This window comes from Prionailurus viverrinus, chromosome B2, assembly GCF_022837055.1.
Source record: "Prionailurus viverrinus isolate Anna chromosome B2, UM_Priviv_1.0, whole genome shotgun sequence".
In the NCBI taxonomy this organism is placed as follows: domain Eukaryota; kingdom Metazoa; phylum Chordata; class Mammalia; order Carnivora; family Felidae; genus Prionailurus; species Prionailurus viverrinus.
The window spans coordinates 20,627,051-20,647,526 of record NC_062565.1 but is presented as its reverse complement, the minus strand read 5'-3'; the positions used below and the strand labels follow the sequence as shown (position 1 = coordinate 20,647,526).

The following is a 20,476-nucleotide window of genomic DNA, read 5'->3' as shown; positions in this document are numbered from 1 at the left end:
CTATATTACAGCAATAAGAGAAACTATTCCTGTTGTTCCTCTATTAATACAGGCGGCATTGATTTAACAGTTGTTTTTGCTTTTATTTAGTTAAAGCATCAGGTCAGGCCTTTTATATCATTGTAAAACAGACAGGCTTAAATTAGGGTGTTGATTAGATCGTCCACACTAGAGATGACCTCTCAGCCTTTGCTACCTCGCGCCCACTTTGGGTGCCTCCAAGAATCCTCTGTACTTGAAACCTACGCGCGGCCGAGGCAACGCCTCCCTGGAGAGGGAGGGTGAAAGAAGGGGGCGGGCCTATTTAAATACAGGCGAGACGCGCCTCTTCATTGGCTGCCAACCTGTCTGTTACCCAAGAGGGCCGGGACTCTCCGGGGCTGGAGTGCGGTACCTGAGCGAGACGCGCACCAGAAAGCCCACGTTGGCCGCTGCGGGGAGCGCAGCTCCGAGAGGCGGGAGTCTGCGAATTCTCGCGCCGACGCCGCGGTCGCTGCTCTGCGCGCGGGTCCAGTTCCCTCCCATTCCCTCTGCGGGCGGTGTTTGCGGGGCAGCCGGGAGAGCTCAGAACGGAAAGCAAGATCCTTGCCTCCTCTGCTTGGGGGGTCGAGCGGCGCGCGGAGATTTTGAGGGGGGCAGCGACAGTGCCCGAGGGCGGAGGGCGCGGAGTTTGTGAGCGGGAAGGAAGTTAAGCCTCGCGGAGAAGACTGGCATCTCGGGACGCCTTGTCGCCACAGCCTGGGCCCCACGGCGGAGTAAACTTCACTGCGGCTGTGCCAGCCAAGGAGAGGCGTGCGCGGGGATGATGCCGGGCATCCCCCCCAGCTGGTGAGCCGCCCGGTCGCCCCAGGTCCCACACAGCCGCCCCGGAGGGCGCGGGACAGCGCACGTGCGCGGGGCAGCGAGGCCCGAGAGTGACCGCGCCGTGACCCGCCCAGGGGCCAGGGCTCGGGCTGCAGCGCAGTCCCGACTCGGACGCACCTGGCCCGGACCTTGCGCCTCCAGAGACCTGAGCCGGAGTGTGGGGCTCCCCTCCAAGTGGTTCTCCGGGTGATTGTCCTCTTCGCCTCCCCTCCAGCCTGGGCAATTGGGGGCGCCCCAGAGGACGATGAGAGATAAGGACTGAGGGCCAGGAAGGGGAAGCGAGCCCGCCGAGAGGTGGCGGGGGCTGCTCACGCTAAGGGCCACAGCGGCAGCGCTCCGGCCTCGCACCGCCGCTCCACGCCTCGCGGGGCCCGCGGGGCCAGCCCGGCCGGACGGGGATGCTGGGGCGGAGGGCGCAGTGGCTGTGCTGGTGGTGGGGGCTGCTGTGCAGCTGCTGCGGCCCCCCGCCGCTGCGGCCCCCCCTGCCCGCCGCCGCCGCTGCCGCCGGCGGGGGGGCGCTGCTGGGGGACGGCGGGAGCCCGGGCCACGCGGAGCAGCCGCCGCCGCCGCCGCAGTCCTCCTCGGGCTTCCTCTACCGGCGGCTCAAGACGCACGAGAAGCGCGAGATGCAGAAGGAGATCCTCTCCGTGCTGGGGCTCCCGCACCGGCCCCGGCCCCTGCACGGCCTCCAGCAGCCGCAGCCCGCTGCGCTCCCGCAGGAGCAGCCTCGCGGGGAGCCCCCTCCCGGGCGGCTGAAGTCTGCGCCCCTCTTCATGCTGGATCTGTACAACGCCCTGGCAGCCGACGACGATGAGGACTGGGCGTCGGACGAGGAGAGGCGGCAGCCCGGGCCCCGAGGAGGGGCCGGCTCGTCCCAGCCCCGGCAGCCGCCCCCCGGCGCGGCGCACCCGGTCAACGGCAAGAGCCTCCTGGCCTCGGGACCCGGCGGCGGCACGTCCCCACTGACCAGTGCGCAGGACAGCGCCTTCCTCAACGACGCGGACATGGTCATGAGCTTTGTGAACCTGGGTAAGGATCTAGGGTAGCGTAACGACGAGAACTCCCTCCCCTTAACGGTCTCCCGGGCCCGGGGAGGGAGGCGAAAGGGTGGAGGAGCCCCTGGCACAAGGGGGCCCTGCTGGCGCAGCGGGGACGCGAGGGCAGGCGGGCTGCGCTCCCTCCACCTGCGCGGCGGTGGGCTGCACGTGCGCTCCCCCGCGCCGCGGGCGGGGCTGCGCGCTGGGGCTGCGGGCGGCGGCTGGCGGGTTCGGGGCGTGAGGCTCCCGGAGTGCGGCGTCCGAGCACACTCCGCGCTTTTTCCAAGAACGCCCGGCCGGGGCCAGGTTCACTCGACTTTAGCAGAAAAGTCCCGCCCGAGCGTAGCCAGCTGGGAAGGAGAAGGCTCTTCAACACTCCTTCCCCTCCTGATTTTTTGTTTGTTTTTTGGTTTTTTGCACCCTTAAAGCTCTGAGTACCAGTTTCCCAACCGGGACTTTTAGAGAATCTGATAGCGATTTAGAACTTTAGAAACTTGACATGATTGTGCTAAGTGGTATCCAGGGAATTGGCTCAGGAGGAGGGTTGCAGAGGAAGGTGTCAAAAGGACCTCGGAAGGCACGCCAGACGGGGCTCGCGCGGGTTTGGGACAGGACCCCCAGCCCAGCTGGGGTATCCCGTCCAGGGCCCTAGCTCACATGCCTTTGACCACTGCCCCCCCCCCCCCCCAAAGGCTGAACTTTTGATAACTGCTGCCCAAGCCGCACGGGCAGAGAAAGGGTGCGGGTTAGGGGCCGGGGTTGGGCGCTGAGCTGGTCTGAACTGGTTGCCAGGCAACAGAATGGAAATTCAAGGGCGGCTAAATCGGGCTCCGCCACAAATGTTCTGTGGCAAACCCGGACGGAGTCACATAGCCTTTTTTTCTCCGAGTTTTCTCATCTGTAAATGAGAACGGTGTAAAGCAGACTTTTTTTTCGGGATCAGTGCCTCCGATCTATGCTACTCCTCATTCATAAATTCACTCAGCTTAGCGTAGGCGAAGGGATGTAGGGGACGCCGTCTGGGCTGGGAGGAATGGGGGTGCGGTAGCCACGCCAGGGGTGGGGTCTCCGCGGACGTCCTTTCCCGTGTGAGACGCGTGGCCCTGCCCAGGCTCCAAAGTGGGTTGCCGGACACTTGTCCAGACCGCGTCAGAGATGTACGGACATTTGACATCATTGAGTGACAACTATGTGAAATATTTCGGTGAGTTATTTACCAGTATGTCTATGAGATGACTCTCAACTCTGCTGAGCTTTGGGGGAAGAAAGGAGTGGGGGCCCAAGGGGGAGGTCAGATTGGCCTCCAACTGGTGCAGAAATCCTCCTGGGAAATACATGAAACAGAATCTCACAGGGAGTGGAGGCTCAAGGCCTGCCAATCTTGCTATTTGCAGTGCCAGGAATTCTGATTGGACAAGAGTTTTCACCATTTATTGGGACCACAGCCAAGGTTGAGCCATCTCCAGGAAGCACTCTGAGGCTTCTCATTGCAGTCAGTAAAGTTGGCGGGGGAGGGGCGGCTCAGAGGCCGGAGCTCTTCTGTCTTCTAACTTGAGGGCTTCTTCTGGCTCAGTGAATTTCACCTCTTGCCATCACCCTCCCCTCAGTTTCCTGACAGCCTTGGGGGAAATGTTTTATTGCCTCTTGGGGTAGTCCCAACTTGGACAAAGTGGAAAAAGAATGGTACTTCTGGCTCCTTCACGGAGAATCATGTTAGGGTCTCCAGAAACAGTTCCTGGGCTTAGACCATGGTTCTAACCTTGGTTGGCCATTGACATCACCTGAGGACACTTAAAGACCTAAGGGATGCTTCGGGGCTGCTCCCCAGAGCAGTTAGAGCAGAGTCCGTGAGAGTGGGCTCTGGCATCTTTTTTTTTTCTTTTTTCTTTTTTTGAAGAGCCTTTGGTTTTTCGGATGTGCCACCATGGTCAAGAAGCACTGAGACATGAGATCCTAATGTTTGAAGGAAATCAGATCATCCCAGTGAGAAGAGCAATGCTTCCTTATGTCAGTGGCTCCCAACTGTTGCTGCACATTAGAATCACCTGGGGGCTGTTAAAAATCCTGGTGCTCAGGTGGAACCGCCCCATCAGTTAAATCAATGTGCGGGGTGGAAGCCAGGTATCCCTCATTTCAGAGATTGCCCAGGTGAATCCATTGTTTGGGAACCACTGCCTTAGGTGGTACTTGAAATTGTTAGAGTTGGCCAGAGGCCAAGTTTGTAAAGGGCGGTGACTTTTAATGTGTTTAAGGACCTCTGAATTCTCATTCCTTGCTTGTCTGACCTTTCCTAGTCTACAGGTGAACATTGGTTCTGAGTCACACTGCTTGACAATGGTTGTCCACTAATCCTGTTAAGGTGATGGCTTAACATAGTATCCCTTAACATAAGGGAAATTTCGAGGTCCAAAATATACCACTGAAAAATTTGAAGAGAATTCAACAGTAGTGTAATTTCAGGCCTGGGACAGGCTAATCTGGAACTGGAAGAGATTCCTGGGTAGGGAACTTTGCCCCATGCCCCTCCAATCATAGCCCTGGGCTTTCCGACTACAAGTCCTAACTGTCTGTAGGTCCGGTCCTGGACTCCACATGGGCAGTTAGAGGGGGAAAACTTTTCCAGGTAAGTAGAATCCAAGTCCCAAACCATGCCACCTGCCAGTCCAGAAATTCTATCTAAATCCATTTAGCAGTAAGAAAGAGAATTTCATAATGAGAGGCTAAAATGTGGTTAAAAAAATCTGATCATCATAGCTCTGAGCATAAGGACAGTTTACTGGAAGAAAGTACTATAATTGCTTAGCACTGTGGATTCTCTAAATCAGGATGTTGGGAGAATTCTGCAGATTTCCATGTCCACGGCATGTTCGCTGCTGCATTACATGACTCATTTGTTAAAGAACCTACAAAAAGATACATGTTTTGAAGTACTTGGATACCTAGTAGGGTAGGTTAGGTTTATAAACAGAGTACAAGAGAAAGTGTTACATGGTGGTAAACATCTTTCTTCCCTGGGACCTGGGAATAATTTACTCATGAAATACATTTGAAACAACCTGAACCTTGTCAGCCAAAGTGGCTATCAGAAGTATCAATCGACAGAATTAAGTCCCCCCCCCCCCCCCAATCCCAAATGCTGGTCATTCAACCAGCTCACTACTGTTTCTTTGACTGTTTTAAACTCTCTGTGGGTGAATAGGCTGGAGATGTGTCCAGCCTCCCTAGTGTGAACCGGCTGGTGTAGAGGCTGCCTGGACTAGCCCAGTGCACTCGTGAACCTGCATTCAATCAGGGCCACCGATGCCATTTTCTACTTGTTTTCTAATGCTAAAAATGTCTTGGCAGTCTAATAAGCAAGCCTGCCAATTTGGTGACCTTGGAGAAGTATCCTGAAGTATCCTTGAGGTCTTAAAATTCGCCTTCTTAGAAAAGCGTTCTCTAACCCCTCTATAGAAATTAGTGCCCTCCCCACCCCCACCCACTTCTTTACTGTCACAACACCCTGTTTATTTCCTTGGTTGCACTTCTCACAGGGGGTATTTTTTAAATTCTTCATTTAAACTTCTTATTTCACTAATCTGGAAGGTCTGATCATTTGTAAATGGTGTACCTGATTTTTATTAAGTCAAAATCATTTGAATTTGAAGTAAAGACATTTAGGACATTGAGGTTGATGGTATTCGATGTATATCATAATACTTTAATAATCTCTCTTTAATTAGTTACCCATGTGTATATTTCTAATGTGCATCACATTTGAGAGTAGTGGAAGGGTTTCTGTAAATCTCTGCATTTCAGACTTCATTTAGTTTGAATTAATGAGGTGTTGATCTCCAGATGCTAGAGTAAAATGAAATAAAAAAAAAAACCCAAATTATGCTCAGAAAAGGGAATCAGTATGTATTAGTACAAGTAACAAGAAACTTATTGTACTAAAAATACTGGCAATCTTCTGAACAAAATTACCCTTGGGAAACATAAATTAGAAGAAAAATGGAATACTCCCTACTTGTATTTGTAACCAGATACACTGTACTGTCTCTTTCTCATAAACATAGGATCAGTGGTACTATTTTTCATTTAGGCTGTCTGTACTTATGAAGATTTTTGTTAGCAGAAAATAAATCCCTGCCTGCAAGCTACTCACAGCAAATATAATTTGGAGAATTTGTTTGCAAGAGTGTGATTCAAAGAAGCAGTCGATGTTCTAAACAGATTTCAAATAGTAAATGTGAAATTCAGTGGTATTTCAGCAAAAAAAAAAAAAAAAAAAGTTGTACAAAGTGTTCTTAAACTCAGATCAAAGGGCAAGCAGATATCATTGTTTAGACCTCAGATGGTGTTTCCTCTGGTCATCCTTCTAAGAATGGGTATAAATCCTTTTTAAATGTGCTGAATCATGCTTAGTTCCTCTACTTAAGAGCTTACCTCTGATTAGCATGGAGGAAGGATTCCTACTGATATTAAAAAAAAAAAAAAAAAAAAAAAATCTGTGTGTGGGGGGAGGGGAGCCGGACTGAGTTCAGCACTTTATTCAACATGTACACCTTGTCTTCAGAATTTAGCTACTTTTTAAATTTTTGTTTATTTTTAATGTTTGTTTATTTTTGAGAGAGAGTGTGAGCAGGGGAGGGGCAGAGAGAGGGAGATACAGAATCCAAAGCAGGCTCCAGGCTCTGAGCCATCAGCACAGAGCCCAACGCGGGGCTTGAACCCACGAACCGTGAGATCATGACCCGAACCCAAGTCAGACACAACCAACTGAGCCACGAGGCGCCCCCAGAGTTTAGCTACTTTAAATGTTGGATCTCAAAATAATATTTTACTTGGATGTGGGGGTTGGATGGGTGCATGCTGGGTATCAGAGGTGTATAGCCGACTCAGAGGTGACAGTGCTATCATCCTTGGCTCACCCTTCCTCTGTTGAAGGAGCTGAGTTAGGGAAAACGAAGAGGGTAAAAATTTCTTGGATCGTTCACCAGCTTTGTCTAATTTTGTTCACAAGTCCGTCCTTTGCTTCCCATCATGTATTTAAAAATGAATGAATCCATACAATGCTTATTTTAATAAAAAGCCTTTATAGCCTTCTCTTAATTTCTCTGTTTTGAGCCTCCTCCTGCTTCCCCTCCCCCACCCCCTTGTTTGAATTTTAGTTTCTTTCCTATGGCGCTTCCAGCAGGGGAAGGAAAGCAGGCAATACAGATTTTAATCAGGTGATTGTGTTCCTGACTAGAAGCTTCCATGAATACCTAAGTAAAAGTCGTAGAAATCAGTAGAGAAACTAAGAGATGAGCAGTTTACAGCTGTTACACATTAACCTTTCGGTCCCACCCTCCCTTGTGGTCATTTCACAACCCAACCAAGAGCCCAACAACATGGCTGCCCTGGCCGCAGGGTGTCACCCAGGGGCTGGTATGACCCAGCTGCTGACTTCTCGTGTTCTCACAAAAAGCTGACACATTCTTCTTTGTCTGTTTTCATCATGACAGCTCAGCTGCTTTTATTCAAGCGCATTCTCTCCTCTTATAACACCCTTACTGCCTCTCTAACACCCTGACTGTGCTCACTTCTAACTCTTGCCCTCTGGAAATTTGGAAGCCAGAAAATGGCTCCAGTCTTCCCTGGAGTATAGGAAAGTGGTGACAATTAAGGAGAAGGAAAACCATTCTCATTAAATTTTTTTTTAATGTTTATTTTTGACAGAGCATGAGTGGGGGAGGGGCAGAGAGGGAGGGAGACATAGAATCCAAAGCAGGCTCCAGGCTCCGAGCTGTCAGTACAGAGCCTGACGTGGGGCTCGAACTCATGGACCTGAGCTGAAGTTGGATGCTCAACCGACTGAGCCACCCAGGTGCCCCTAACCATTCTCATTTTGATGAAAAATAGAGTCACTAAAGAACCAGGGCCATCACCCTCTAAAGTTTTTGAGAGTGCCAGAAATTCTTAGAACTCAGAGGTGTTCCTGTTCATCTTCCACTGGAAGCATTGGATTTTCCAGTAGTTCACTGAAGTTGATTGGATTTTTTTGTTCAGTTACTAGTGTTTGGAAAATACTGTTCTCCATCATTTTTCCCCACCTTAAATGTATAGTATTTCATTCTGCTATGGATAAAATTAGAATCTGGAGCTGGCTGGGGGCACAACTCCCTTCCATAACATTGTTTTATCTGGGGAAACGTGCCTGGGCAACAGACACCCCATTTTAAAGCAAGGTTTTCACTATAATTGATAGGGAGTTTGGGATTAGTGGTAAACTTGTTTTGTAGATCATAGAATTTAGAACTTTAAGGGTTGTTTTTTTTTTTTCATATCATCTACTCACTTATGTTTGCAGTTAAATTTGATTTATTCAGGACCAATTCTTCTTCACTGTTGTTACATCTTAAGACTGAGGGACAACCGCAGAGAGATCCTAATGCATCAGAGGAACAGGGCCATGGAGCCCTCCATCAGGCAGGAGTGGATAAGGAGAAATTACAAAAGCTTGCCAGAGCACTGTGCTAGGTGAGAAGTGGGGAAGCCCAGATCTGAAAACTTGTGGGTTTTCTCTCCATGGGTAGCATTGTCTCCTAGAACTCTGCTTTTAGAAAAGAAAAGGCAGTGCAGGTCTATAAATACCACCTTGTTTGGCATGCTGAAGCACCGCGGACCCCAAAGAATTGTTTTCTGCTCTGAAAGTGAGTTGAAAACCAGGTTGCTGTGAGTGGCATTGTTCCACTGATGTCTGCAGGCAGTGATTCTCTTCCCACCCTTCCCGTGTCCATTATGAAAATGATTGAGTCCATAATAGAAATGATATCTAAATGACATCAGGTAATTCCTTGATTGGTCCCCATGGCCTTGTTATCTCTAACTCTGTCCCAGATGACCGGGTAGAAGACTCTCCTCCAAAGCATTTTTGCAGAATGAGGCTCTGGTTCCAAGCAGGAGAGCCTTACTGACTTTCAGGTTCATGGGCATACGCCCTTGATTACTGATCCTGGTGGATAGGTTGGGATTGTCCTAGGCCTGAAATGTACTGGCTCCGTATTTCTGATTTTATGTTCAGATTGTTTTCTCATCATCACAGAGCTCGGTGGGGGTGGGAGGGGGCGTGGGGTGGGCATGTGTAGTTGCTTTATTGCAGGCAGAAAACAGTGTCTCCAAAGCACAGCCAAGCCGTGAGCCCTCCTCATGCTGAACTTTGATATCCGCCTCGATCCTTATTATGACTCTCCTGCCACTTACCCTTTTCACCTTGTCCAGAATGTGACTTCCAGCCTTAAACATCTGTGTGTGTTGATTGTTGTTCCTGTGTTTACAGTCTTGTTGGTTTCCTGTGCATGAACACGGGCTGGCAAAACATTCTGATGTGCGTATTAGAGCATGAACTAACCATATCATTGGTGTGAGCTATTTTATGTGCTGATTAGGTTGGGAGATTTTTATAATTGGCCTTGCTTAAGTCTCTGAGACCAGTTATTTGCTCTCCCCTCTTTCAAATCTGTGAATTACATTTAAATATTAGAGAGCTTTGTAAACTACAGAATTAAGGACTAAAAGTTTTACTTGGCTTTGGTTTTTCCAGATTTTATTTGAACACTCATGTAAGAGTATGTTAACAGAGAGGTTGTACATTAAAAAAAAACAAAACACTTTATTTTTGTAGAGCAGTTTGAGGTCTGTAGCATAATTTAGTGGGAGGTCTAGAGATTTCTCATATATTCCCCGCCTTCGAATGAATAACTTCTGCTGTTGTCAACATCCCACACCTGAGTGGTGCATTTGTTATACTTGATGAACCGACCTTGATCATCAGCACCCAGAGTTCATTTTTCGCATTAGGGTTCACGCTTGCTGTTGTACGTTCCCTGGGTTTGGACTGATGTATGAGGACAAGTATCTGTCATTACAGTGTCACGCAGGGTCGTTTCACTGCTCTAAAACTCCTCTGTGGAGAAGCTGTACATGTAACCAGAAAAACAAATCAATGGGAATATGAAAATTCAAAATATGCAGAGCTTGTGGGGAGAAAAATAAAATGCTTTTGTTGAATAATGTTTTGTTTTTGTGGTTTTACCACATGGGTGTAGAAATAAGTGATGTTGATGGACTCCATGGGCCTTATTTTGTGCTTCTGTGTGTTGACCCCAAATCCATTAGAAATCCCTCCCCCACCTTTTTTTTTTTTTTTTAAGTCTGGGAGTTTAAAAATCTTTTTTCCTCCACATACTTTCATTGAGGTGTCTGTCACCATAGTACCTAGACAATCCCTTAGGCAGAGATATGAGCGATTAAATTTCTCCCTGGCTTGTGCCCTGTTTGATCCACACTCTGCAGGATTTGGGGGAGTCATGCCTGAAGAATGAACAAGAATTATAGGAATTCTGTGCTTGTAAATTATTGAAATTTGGGGGATGGTTAGGGGAGGGATGAAGTTTTTTTTCCCTTCCTTTCTGAAAACGTATTAAAACGTAGTGTGATTTTGGATTGAGAAACTCACAAAAATATGCTTTACTGGCCCTAGAGGCAGGGTCAGGGGACCTTTAAAGGTTTCCTCAGGAGAGACTGTTTAGATCAGATTAAAACTAAATTAATAGAGACTCCATAAATCCAGAGGTCTTTGTAAGTGGTCTATAGATGAGGCTTATTTGCTTTGAACTGTTTTCTGTGAGATAGAGCTACACAGATGAATGGTAAATAAGAAAATGCAATACCAGTATAAGCAAGGAACATGGTAACTCTAAAAGAGTGCAATTGAGCAAAAAGCGATTTATTTGACATATTTTGGGAACTTGTGGGCATTTTTTTTTAACAAGCATTCTACAGGTGAGACACTTTGTGAATTCTCACCACTTCTCATACAGTTCTCCATTTTAGTGGGGTATTTTCTCACTGAATTGTAGCTAGATCCCCTTGCTCCCCCCCTTCCCTTAAGAAACCTCTCAAAAAGAGGGATGATTTTGGGGCCATGGCTGTATCCACAGGCTTGAGAAAATTAGCTTTGGCCCATAACCCCTGAGTTAGGATGTGCTGTGGTTTAACTACCCCTCTGGTAGGATAGAAGTTTGATCAAGCCCTAAGTGAAATGATACCATAGGGTATAGGACTAAGACTCAGGGTAGGTAATAGTGAAGAGGACATAGGTAGTGCAGCTAAAGATATTTGGAGAGCCGCATTTCTTCCGGGGGCCTCAGAACAGGTCTTTGCATTATTATAGGGTCCATTTAGGGTGGAATCCCTGAACCTCAGCTTGGAAAACTGCTGCCACAAATCTGGCACCTCGGTTATTTCATCTGCTGAATTGAGGGTGTTTGACCTACCGTTATGCATGCACATTTGTGTCATCATTATAAGATGTGGAAACTAACATAGCTGCAGGCATGTAGGTGGTCCCCAGTGCAGGTTGGTTTCCCTCTTTCTCTTTCACTTTTCCCTTCTTTTCTTCCCATTAGTAAATTTAGCAACTCCATTGCATTTATTTCCTGTTTCCTATCTGTTCTTTTCTCACAGTGTTGGTGCCCTTGGCTGTCACTGACCTAACATGGCAGATTGTACGTATCTCCACGGAGTCTGGTGGTTTTATACCGCCAAAATGACTCCTTGCCCTCTAGAATGGTTAAGTTGCGGGTTTTCTTGATGGTGCCGGGAAGTGCTTACAGCACTTCAATACAGAATTGAGGAAACAGTGTGTGGCCTAACTCCTAAAGAGTTAGGAAACTTGAATTTTAGTGCTATTCCTTTTTATAATACCTTGTTGAAGTCACTTACCCAAATTTATTGGTCTCTGCCTTGTAATCTATCTTATTTGTAAAACATGACAGCACTGGCTAGGTCAGCATTTTCCAAATAGTGTTTCAGGGAACACTACGTCTCCAGGATGTTCTGCGGAATATCATGGAGAATATCATTTATATCCTAGTCCTGAGATTTACAAATCCATCAGCAGGTTGAAGCTCGGACAAGCCCGGCAGTGATGTCTGCTGATTGATTTGCTTGAAGAGGAGTGTTTTCTTTGAATTGACTTTTGCTCTGTAACCACTTTTTGTGTCTGCCCCAGGCGTCTGTGCCCCCAGATCCACTCCTGACCCTTTCCCTGGTCTTCTGTGGATCGGGTGTGGGACCCCAGGCAGCTGCTTTTCTAGTTGTTCCTTGCTCTTCTGTGACTCCAGCTCTCTCTGGATGGGCTGCCTTATTGTTCTGCCTCCCGCTGGTGGCCCTGGACGCTCTCCTTCCTGGGGGTGGAAGTGGCTTCGTGCTGCTAATCTGCAGGCTGACTCACCATCACCTGTTTGACTGCTTGGCTCTGCCACCTGCTATCTATGCCGCCATTTCTCTTCATTAAATTCCCTCTGTTGTAAACACTTGCAGGGATTTTGCAAGTATTGGTTGAACTCTGATAGCTAGGACTTCTTAATCCAGCGAAACACAGAGAAACTCCAGATTAGATATTGTCTGAGCTCCATGCTAGGAGTGTTCCCTGTTTGTATTTCTCTGATTCTTTATTTTTTTTTAAAACAGCTTTCTTGAGGAATAATCAATGTAGAATAAGCATATTTAAAATGTACAATTTGATGAGCTTTGTCATACACATGTACCTATGAAACCATCACCACGATCAAGATGGTGAGCATATACCGAGCTGTTCTTTTAAACAATTGCCTATGCCAGGGAATGAAATAGTCCTCACACACAGGAACTTCAGTGAAAATTCCCATTTTTCACGGATGACGTTGCTCTTCATGCATTCATCTTACAGGCTCTGAACATCCTTCAAGGAATTTGCTGAAGATGTTTGTAAGTGGTTATCTTGGATCAGAGAACCTTGGGGTCAAGTCTTCCTGGGGTCAAACTTGCTCTTTGCAGCTGTGATTGGCTTTTATCCTATGTCTCACCTCCCATATTTATTTTAGGAAATAATAATAAAAATAGGTTGAATATCTTTTTCCAATTTTGAAATCAAGCGTGTAGGGGTACTTTTGGGTTGTTAGTGATCCTGTTGACATCTTGTTTCTAAATACTCAAGTTTAAAAGATTTGATCCTTCTGGAAAACATCACAAAGATGCTTTCCTGTGTTTCTGTTTTACATTCTGGCAATTTACGCAGGGCACAAGTCCAAGAAATTTATGAAAGTAGACTCCAATTTACCCCCAACTTTCCCCCCTATGCTCATCCTTCTCCAAATGTTCTGTAAGCTGAAGTGGAAACTGCATTTTTTTTTTGCAAGAAAACATAAGTATTGTATTTCTTTATGACCTTTGCCTGGAAGAATGACTGATGTCACGTACAATCCTATTATCTCCCACAAGGCAACAACTGAGACTTTTACACGGAGCATTAGTAGACAGTAAGGGGAGAATTTAGAGAAAATTATTTAGAGCAGCATTAATGTTCCTAATAGCAGTCAGGTGATGGAAGATTTTCATGAAGTTACCTGACCACACCCTGACTCCCCACTAGGGAGTCCTCATCATGCTGCTGTCCCAAGTCTTCATCTTGACTCCACAAGACTTTTGTCACTTGGACACTTTTTTTTTCTCCTTGCTCTCTAGTCCCCTTGAAAAATTCTCTTCTTCCGTAATACTGCTTGCTTCCTCTTCATTCTGTTTCTGTCCTGCCCACACCTGCTGTGTTTTGGGACATTTCCTGAAAAGCAGCAAAAGATGCAGAAGGTTTGGCAGGTGGCGCTAGACCTCCATGCGGGGCTGAGATAGCCACAGGGCTGGGGTGGGGGGGTGGGGGCAAGGGAGCACACACTCAGGCACAGGATTCAGGGGATCTGTGGCCACAGGGCACAATGACAGGCAGGTGTCAGGCTTTTGGGTGACCCGCCGCAGCGGTGCGGTGGCCTGGGGGTTGAGTGGACCACGGTAGTGGGGAGCCCCGCAGCTGGTGTATTCAGAGGGCCAGATGTCAGCTGCGGGGAGGTCTGCCAGCGCTGAGCACCTGTTCGTGTGTTCCCTTCTGTTTCTGTGCCCCGTGTATTCAGAGTGTGGTCCAGGCACAATGCGGCATCAGAATAGTGTGGTGCAGTGCACCTCAAGCTGTCTTTGCATGAGAGCTAGCTTTTTTGTTTGTTTCTGGGGGTGTATACTTTCTTAAAGTCCACCAAAAACGAGTTACTAGAAAAGTGAAATGGCAAAGCACCCCCCCCCACCCCCCAGCATATGCAAAATCAAGCCTCAATCTTTAACTATTGGATTCCATTGGTGTGAAATGATCAAATTGCTGTAAAACTGAACAGCCTCCCCTTCTGTACTTGTTGTGGGCTGGTGACAGTGGGTGGCTCAGACCTAGTGTGTTTGTGAGCAAGCAGCTTCTTGGACCCTGTCCTCCGTGGGCATTTGGTGTGGGAATCTATGTGTCAGCACGCTGGCTGGGAGGAGTGAGTGCGCCAGGGAGGAACACCTGGGAGCCAGGCACCCAGGTGCAGCATTGATCTCTGTCCTCCTCCCACATCCAGCCAATCGCCAGGCTTTCTGTTTGAGCTTCTGAGATGGCTCTCACTTCTATCTCTTTGCTCCTTTCTTTTCCCACGTTCCCCGCACAAGGTCTCCATGATGTTGGCCTAGACTTGTGTGCTGTCACCTCTGCAGCTAACCCACCCTTGCATGGCCCCCAGTGGGTCCTCTTGCTCTATAGCAGGTGTGGCCTGTTCTCTGTCCTCCACCCCTTCCCTGGCCCCTCGAGGGGTGCTGAATGACGCCCGAATGCCAGCCTGACTCCCACCCCTTCCAGCTTTACCTCCCACACTCGTCTTGGTGTGTGCGTGCCCTCCTCAGGCTCACTAACTGCTGTGTGATTTCCTCCTCCAGGCCTTTCTCTCCGGACTTTTAACGTTGACATTGCACAGCTGCCGATTTCCGCATTCTCTGTTCTGTCTGTTCTTCAAGCCCCGGTTCGAATGCCATGCTGTCATGGGAGCCTTCCTGACATCTGCTCACCCACAGGCCATGACTCTTTGGAAGAACGTTTGGAGCCCGGTGACCGGGCACTTTCCTTAGCGCAGAACGCCAGACGCGTGTTTGCAGATGAGCTCCATGTGGCTCACAGGAAGGATCTGGGAACCTTGAACTCCAGTGTTGGCTCAGCCACCTACCAGCTGTGTGGATTCGGGCAAATCACCTTCAGCACCAACTTCTTGGATTCTTGATCATGTAATATTTTATTCACCGTGACACCCCCCTCCCCCCCACCTGCAGGTAACTAACATGGTGCCTTACCTTCGTTGATCCTGAATAAGTGCCCACTGGATGAATGAAAGTCAGTTTGTCCAAAATAAAGTTGGTGTGTGCATGTCTTCTTTCTTTCTTTCTCCCCCCCCCCAGCTCTCTCTCTCACTAATAACACCAAACACTTGAGCAAGAGAATGATAAACCGTGAAATACTGTGCAGATATGAGGAATGCTCCTTCTTTCTGTTCACAAAAGCAGTTCTAAAAAGGGACCTTGCCTTCTCCTTTCACAGTTAATGTTCTGTGACTTTCTAGATGGTTTAGGGAAAAAAGACCTCAGGAAGAAGAAAGATTATTTTTCCTCTTTCTGATGTCATTTTGACTTTAATATGTATTAGTAGGAGAAAGAATGGCTACTAAGTCTAAATATAAATTTCCTGGTTGTGCCCCGCAGAAAGCTTGCATGCGAGGAGGCGGGACTCTGGCAGGTGCCGATCCAAAAATACGTATCTTGTCAGCCTCTACTGTAGGCTCGATGGCTTGGCTTACATCGTGAAGGTGTTAGACACTCTGTTTACGTAAGGGCTGAGGAGGTGACATAATGTCTATTGAAGCTAAGTCACTTAGCTCCCCATTAGGCAACAGGGAGCATTTAAAACCTGAAAACAGATCAAAGCTGTGGGCAGGGTTGAGATATCCCTGCCCAGGAGCAGCAAGGTCTGGCCAGGGGGAGGGTGGTCTCTTGGGTTGGTTGCCGGAACAGACGTGCGTTACTGCCCCACTGTATTTCCAGACCATTGGTGAAATGAATCCAGCAGAATTCAACTCTGAGCAGCCGATCCAGAGAGACTGCTTAAGTGGGCACAAGTGTGTCCAAATAGGTTGGAAAAAATGTCAAATTAGAGTAAGCACCTACAAGATGTGATGTTTCTCCTTTTATAGATGGTTATAAAAATTGTTTAAAATTAAACAGCTCTTCAGTACTTAAATTATGTGTAATGAGACAGGTAGGTCTTGGAACAAAAAACATTTTTCTCCCCTTCTCCCACTTAAATTTTGCTCTCCCTCCTAGAGCATGCAAGACATAAACACTTTTATTTCCAGGATATATATTAGCCTTAGGTTGAGGGGAGATATATTAGCTCTAGGGAGGGACACAGAGTTGATACAGGCCATAAAACTAGCAGACCCCGCTCTCCTTCACATTTTATTTGATGAATTGCAAGAGTGTAGCCAAGAGAGATGTGAAATAACCTCAGATTCCTATTTGTAAGTGATAATCTTCTGTATTTTATAATGTTTAAGACCTGTATAAATGTAGAGGAAGGTATGTTGTATAGTATATACTTCCGTTACCTGACCCCCACCCAATTAGGTAGTGTTTTTTTCCCCTCAGCTTTATTGAAGTATAATTGACAAATAGAAATTGTATATATTTAAAGTATACATCATGATGACCTAATAGAAGTCACTGTGAGATGATCACACTCAAACTAACTGATATATCCATCATGTTATATAGTGGCCATTGTCTGTGTCTGTGTGCTTTTGCGGTGAGAACCCTGGAGATCTACCCTTCTAGCACATTTCAGGTATACAGTGCAGCTTTAACTGTAGTCACCATGCTGTCCATTAGATCTCTAGAACTCATCATGGGTAACGAGCTTTGTATCCTTTGACCAATATCGTCCCATTTCTCTGCACTTCCCCCCACCTCTTCCCTGAGCCACAGCTTCTTTGAGTTTGACTATTTTATTTTTTATTACAATTTTTTAAAATATTTATTTTTGAGAGAGAGAGAGACACAGAGTGACAATGGGAGAGGGCAGAGAGAGAGAGGGAGACACAGAATCCAAAGCAGAGACTGTTAGCACAGAGACTGATGCGGGGCTCAGGCTCACGAACTCATGAACTCATGAGATCATGACCTGAGCTGAAGTTGGACGCTTAACAGACTGAGCCACCCAGGCGCCGAGTTTGACTATTTTAGATTCCATATATAAGTGATACAGAATTTGCCTTTCTGTGTCTCACTTATTTCATTTAGCATAACGTCCTTCAGGTTCATCTATGGTGTGCCAGGGTTTCCTTTTTTAAGGCTGAATAATACTCTGTTGTGTATACATTATTTCTATCCATTCATCTGTCCATGGCCACTTAGATTGTTTCCATATCTTGCCTGCTTCATTTTTTTATTTTTATTTTTGGCTCTGTTTAGGAATAAGTAATAGTGTATAATGTTGCATTATTCAGGACTTAGAAGGTTAAGGTGTCTTGGCTATCATAATATCTGTTGTCTTATGTTTTCCCTATTTGACCGGCTCTTGTTAGAGTCACAATTTATCTTGTGTCTGTAATACATCATCTAACTTTTTTCCTCTTGGTGTGGGATGTGGGATGATGTGAGACACTTTTCTGAAGTGAATGAGTCATCCCTTCGATTTTTTTTTTTTCTCACCTGCGTTTTCAGGACAGTAGACATGCTTGCTCATTCTCATGCACTTGATCTGTCCCTCTCATTAGGTGTTATATTTTTGTGACCCTTCTGGTGTTTGGAGCCTGGCTCATAGGAAGCTGAACTCAGAATCGAAACTTCTCTTGAAGTGCCACCTTGCATCACTAAAACCACAGAGACAACCGGGATAGCCCTGTGAATGCTACAAAAATAAAATATGTCACCAGAACATTTCGCTGGAATGAGGGATTTATTTCCATGATTCTCTAAGGTCAACTATGGTACATGCTTTTTCCTACTGGGCAGCAAACATGGTTTACCAAACTCTTACCTAAGTGCTTTTCATGTACAATTCCACAATGAATTCTTGGCTTTCTTCATGTTGATTTCTGCAAATATTTTGATTTACTTCTACACCTTTTCTGAGGACACAAATTCCAAGTTGCGATTCACCGTTTAATTTTGGCCGTTTTATTACGAAAAATTTCAAACAAATAGAAAAGCAGAAAGGTTTTATAGTGATTATCTATATACCGCCCCCCTCCAGAATGCAAAAAGATGTATTTACAACAGGATCTCATCTAGCACATGAAGACAAAAGTATATTGGTTCTATTGTCACATCCTTTGACATTGTGGGAGATCCAGTGACAATGTGCCTCTTACCAAACGGAGTCTGAGGCACTGGGTGACACACACTGACGAGAACGTTCCTTAAACCCAGGGAGTGTCTTCAGTATTAGAAATGATGGATTTGATGTGGATGTCCAGTGTGTTGATGGAGCTCTCTCAACACATCAGGCCAAGTGCTGACTCCAGTAGGGAAGGGAGAGGTGCCGTCGTGTCCTCCAGAGAAAGGGGCAAATGTACGGATGCCTGACCCTGACCCCAAACAGAATTTGGTGGTGCCTGTGATAGAGCTAAAAGCAGAATATTACGGGAATGCCAAGGAGGATGTGATTAATTTATGGAGGGACATGAATTTAGGCTGAGGGTAGAAAGAAGAGTTGGCTTTCTGCTGGTGGATGTGAAAGGCACTGTCATTCCAGACTGAGGGGACCAGGCAGGGGATGGTGGTGGGGCGTTGGGTCCAAGGGCAGGTCGGCCTGGAGGTGCTATGGGACTTGGAGGAAGAGGAGGCTGACAAGGCAAGCTAAGACCAGACTGGGGGGAACATTGAAGCAGTTCTGAGGAGTTTGGATTTGATTTTGTAGGCAGCGAGGAACCATTTCAGTCAGGCGGTGGCATGGCTGATGTGTGCTTAGGAAGGTATTTCTGGTAGCAGTGTGGAAGAGGCTGCATAGGGGGAGACCAGCTAGGACAATTTTGCAGTCGTCTAGGTAATCCCCCCTCCTCCGTTTGATCTGTATCTGCAGCATCTGAAGGGCTTTTTGAAATTTTAAAAGTATTTTGCATTTTTCCTTTCCTCTAGTTAGGTTTAGAATGTTTAATGAAGGGAAATTAGGTGACAAATTCATGAATAGCACCTAAGAGATTATAACTTGTGGAAAAAGTGCCACTTCCAGTAACTATGCTCCGAAGGGTTGGGATTTAAATAGACTTAACCTGGTCTTCCTGGAACCCTTTCCCTCATTTCTCCTTACAATTAAAAACAGCGGTTTGTGAGCCTAGAAATGTGGTCAAGGCTCAGAGAATGTTTCCATTTTTGAAACTAATTGGCTCAAGAGGAGGCTGGAGAGTCGTGAACCAAGCCTTGTTCACAGGCTGCTCGGCCCAACGGGACTGACCAGATCGAAATTCAGCTTGCTTCTCCACCAGGTTTGTCTCCATTCCGTTGGCCAGCCCACACCTGTGGCAGGTAGCATGAAGGATCCCGTGTCCTCTTCTGGGGCTGGGAATTAGCCAGTGTCAATTCAAGCAGGTGACAAGCTCTCCTCCTTTTGACTTCCCTAATTCATCACATAAGGACCTACTCCTAAGAATTTTTGACCACAGTGTATAGTTCACAAAATGTCATTACCTCAATACATAACACCCAGGACAACCATGTGTATGAGAGATGGGTTAGATGTGACCATGGTTGGTGTCCATATTTGCAGCAGGTGGGGCCGCCATAGTATTTGCCCCTCCCCCCACCCCCCCAGGTTTGCCTAGGGATATGTTACCTTGCATGGCAAGAGGGTGTTAAGATTGCTGAACAGTTGACTTTAAACTCGGGAGATTATCCTGGATGATTACTCACATGGGCCCTTAGAAGAGGAAGGTAGAAGAGGCGAGAGGGGCTCATCCCCCTGTTGCTGGCTTTGAAGATGGAAGAAGGAGCTCAAGCCAAGGGCTTCAGTGGCCTGGGCCCTCAGCCTACAGCCAGTCAGGAAATGGGGATACCAGTTCTGTGACCGCAAGCAGCATAGAATGAGCATAGAAACAGATTCTCCCCTGGGGCTTCCAGAACGGAGAGCATTTCTGCTGACACCTTGGTTTGAGCCCAGTGAGACCCATGTCAGACTTCTGACCTATGGAACCGTGGTGGTTTTGAACTGCCAAGTTTGCGGTAATTTGTTAAGGCAGCGATAGAAAAATGAATGTGGTGTTTTCTATAGAGGGCCTCGATGATGTTCTTGTCCCCTTGGAAATCCCTTAAGTAAGTGATGGGATGGCGGTATTCTGGGAGAGAAGGAGGGTTACACCAATAGTTGCTACAGGCATGCTGCCTGTGTTTGAATATGGGCTTTATCCCTTAGTTGGGTGGGCATTAGGTCAGTGTTCTCTGTGCTCCCGTTGTGTCACCTGTATAAACAGGAAATAATAATTGCATTTAGTTCTTAGGGTGCCTGTGAGGGTTCACTGAGATGCTACATGTTACAAGCTTAGCACAGTGCTTGCTACATTTTAAGTGCTCGGTTATAAGCCATAGCATTTGTTTGCAATAAGGGGCCATTACAAAAAATCTTTATGTTCTTTGCCTGTGATACTATTTGACACATCCTCTTCTTCTGTGAAGAAGAG

The 20,476-nt window shown here is 47.0% G+C and overlaps 1 protein-coding gene across 1 annotated transcript in view; it reads left to right on the top strand.

The window, feature by feature from the left end:
* Positions 1–374: 374 nt before the first annotated feature.
* The window catches only part of BMP6 (bone morphogenetic protein 6), a 158,737-nt gene continuing 138,635 nt past the window's right edge, over positions 375–20,476 (top strand). The window contains exon 1 of the mRNA XM_047858565.1: positions 375–1,893. Within this exon, the coding sequence (XP_047714521.1) occupies positions 1,263–1,893 (631 nt within the window). The 5' untranslated portion in view covers positions 375–1,262. The remainder of the gene's footprint in view (positions 1,894–20,476) is intronic.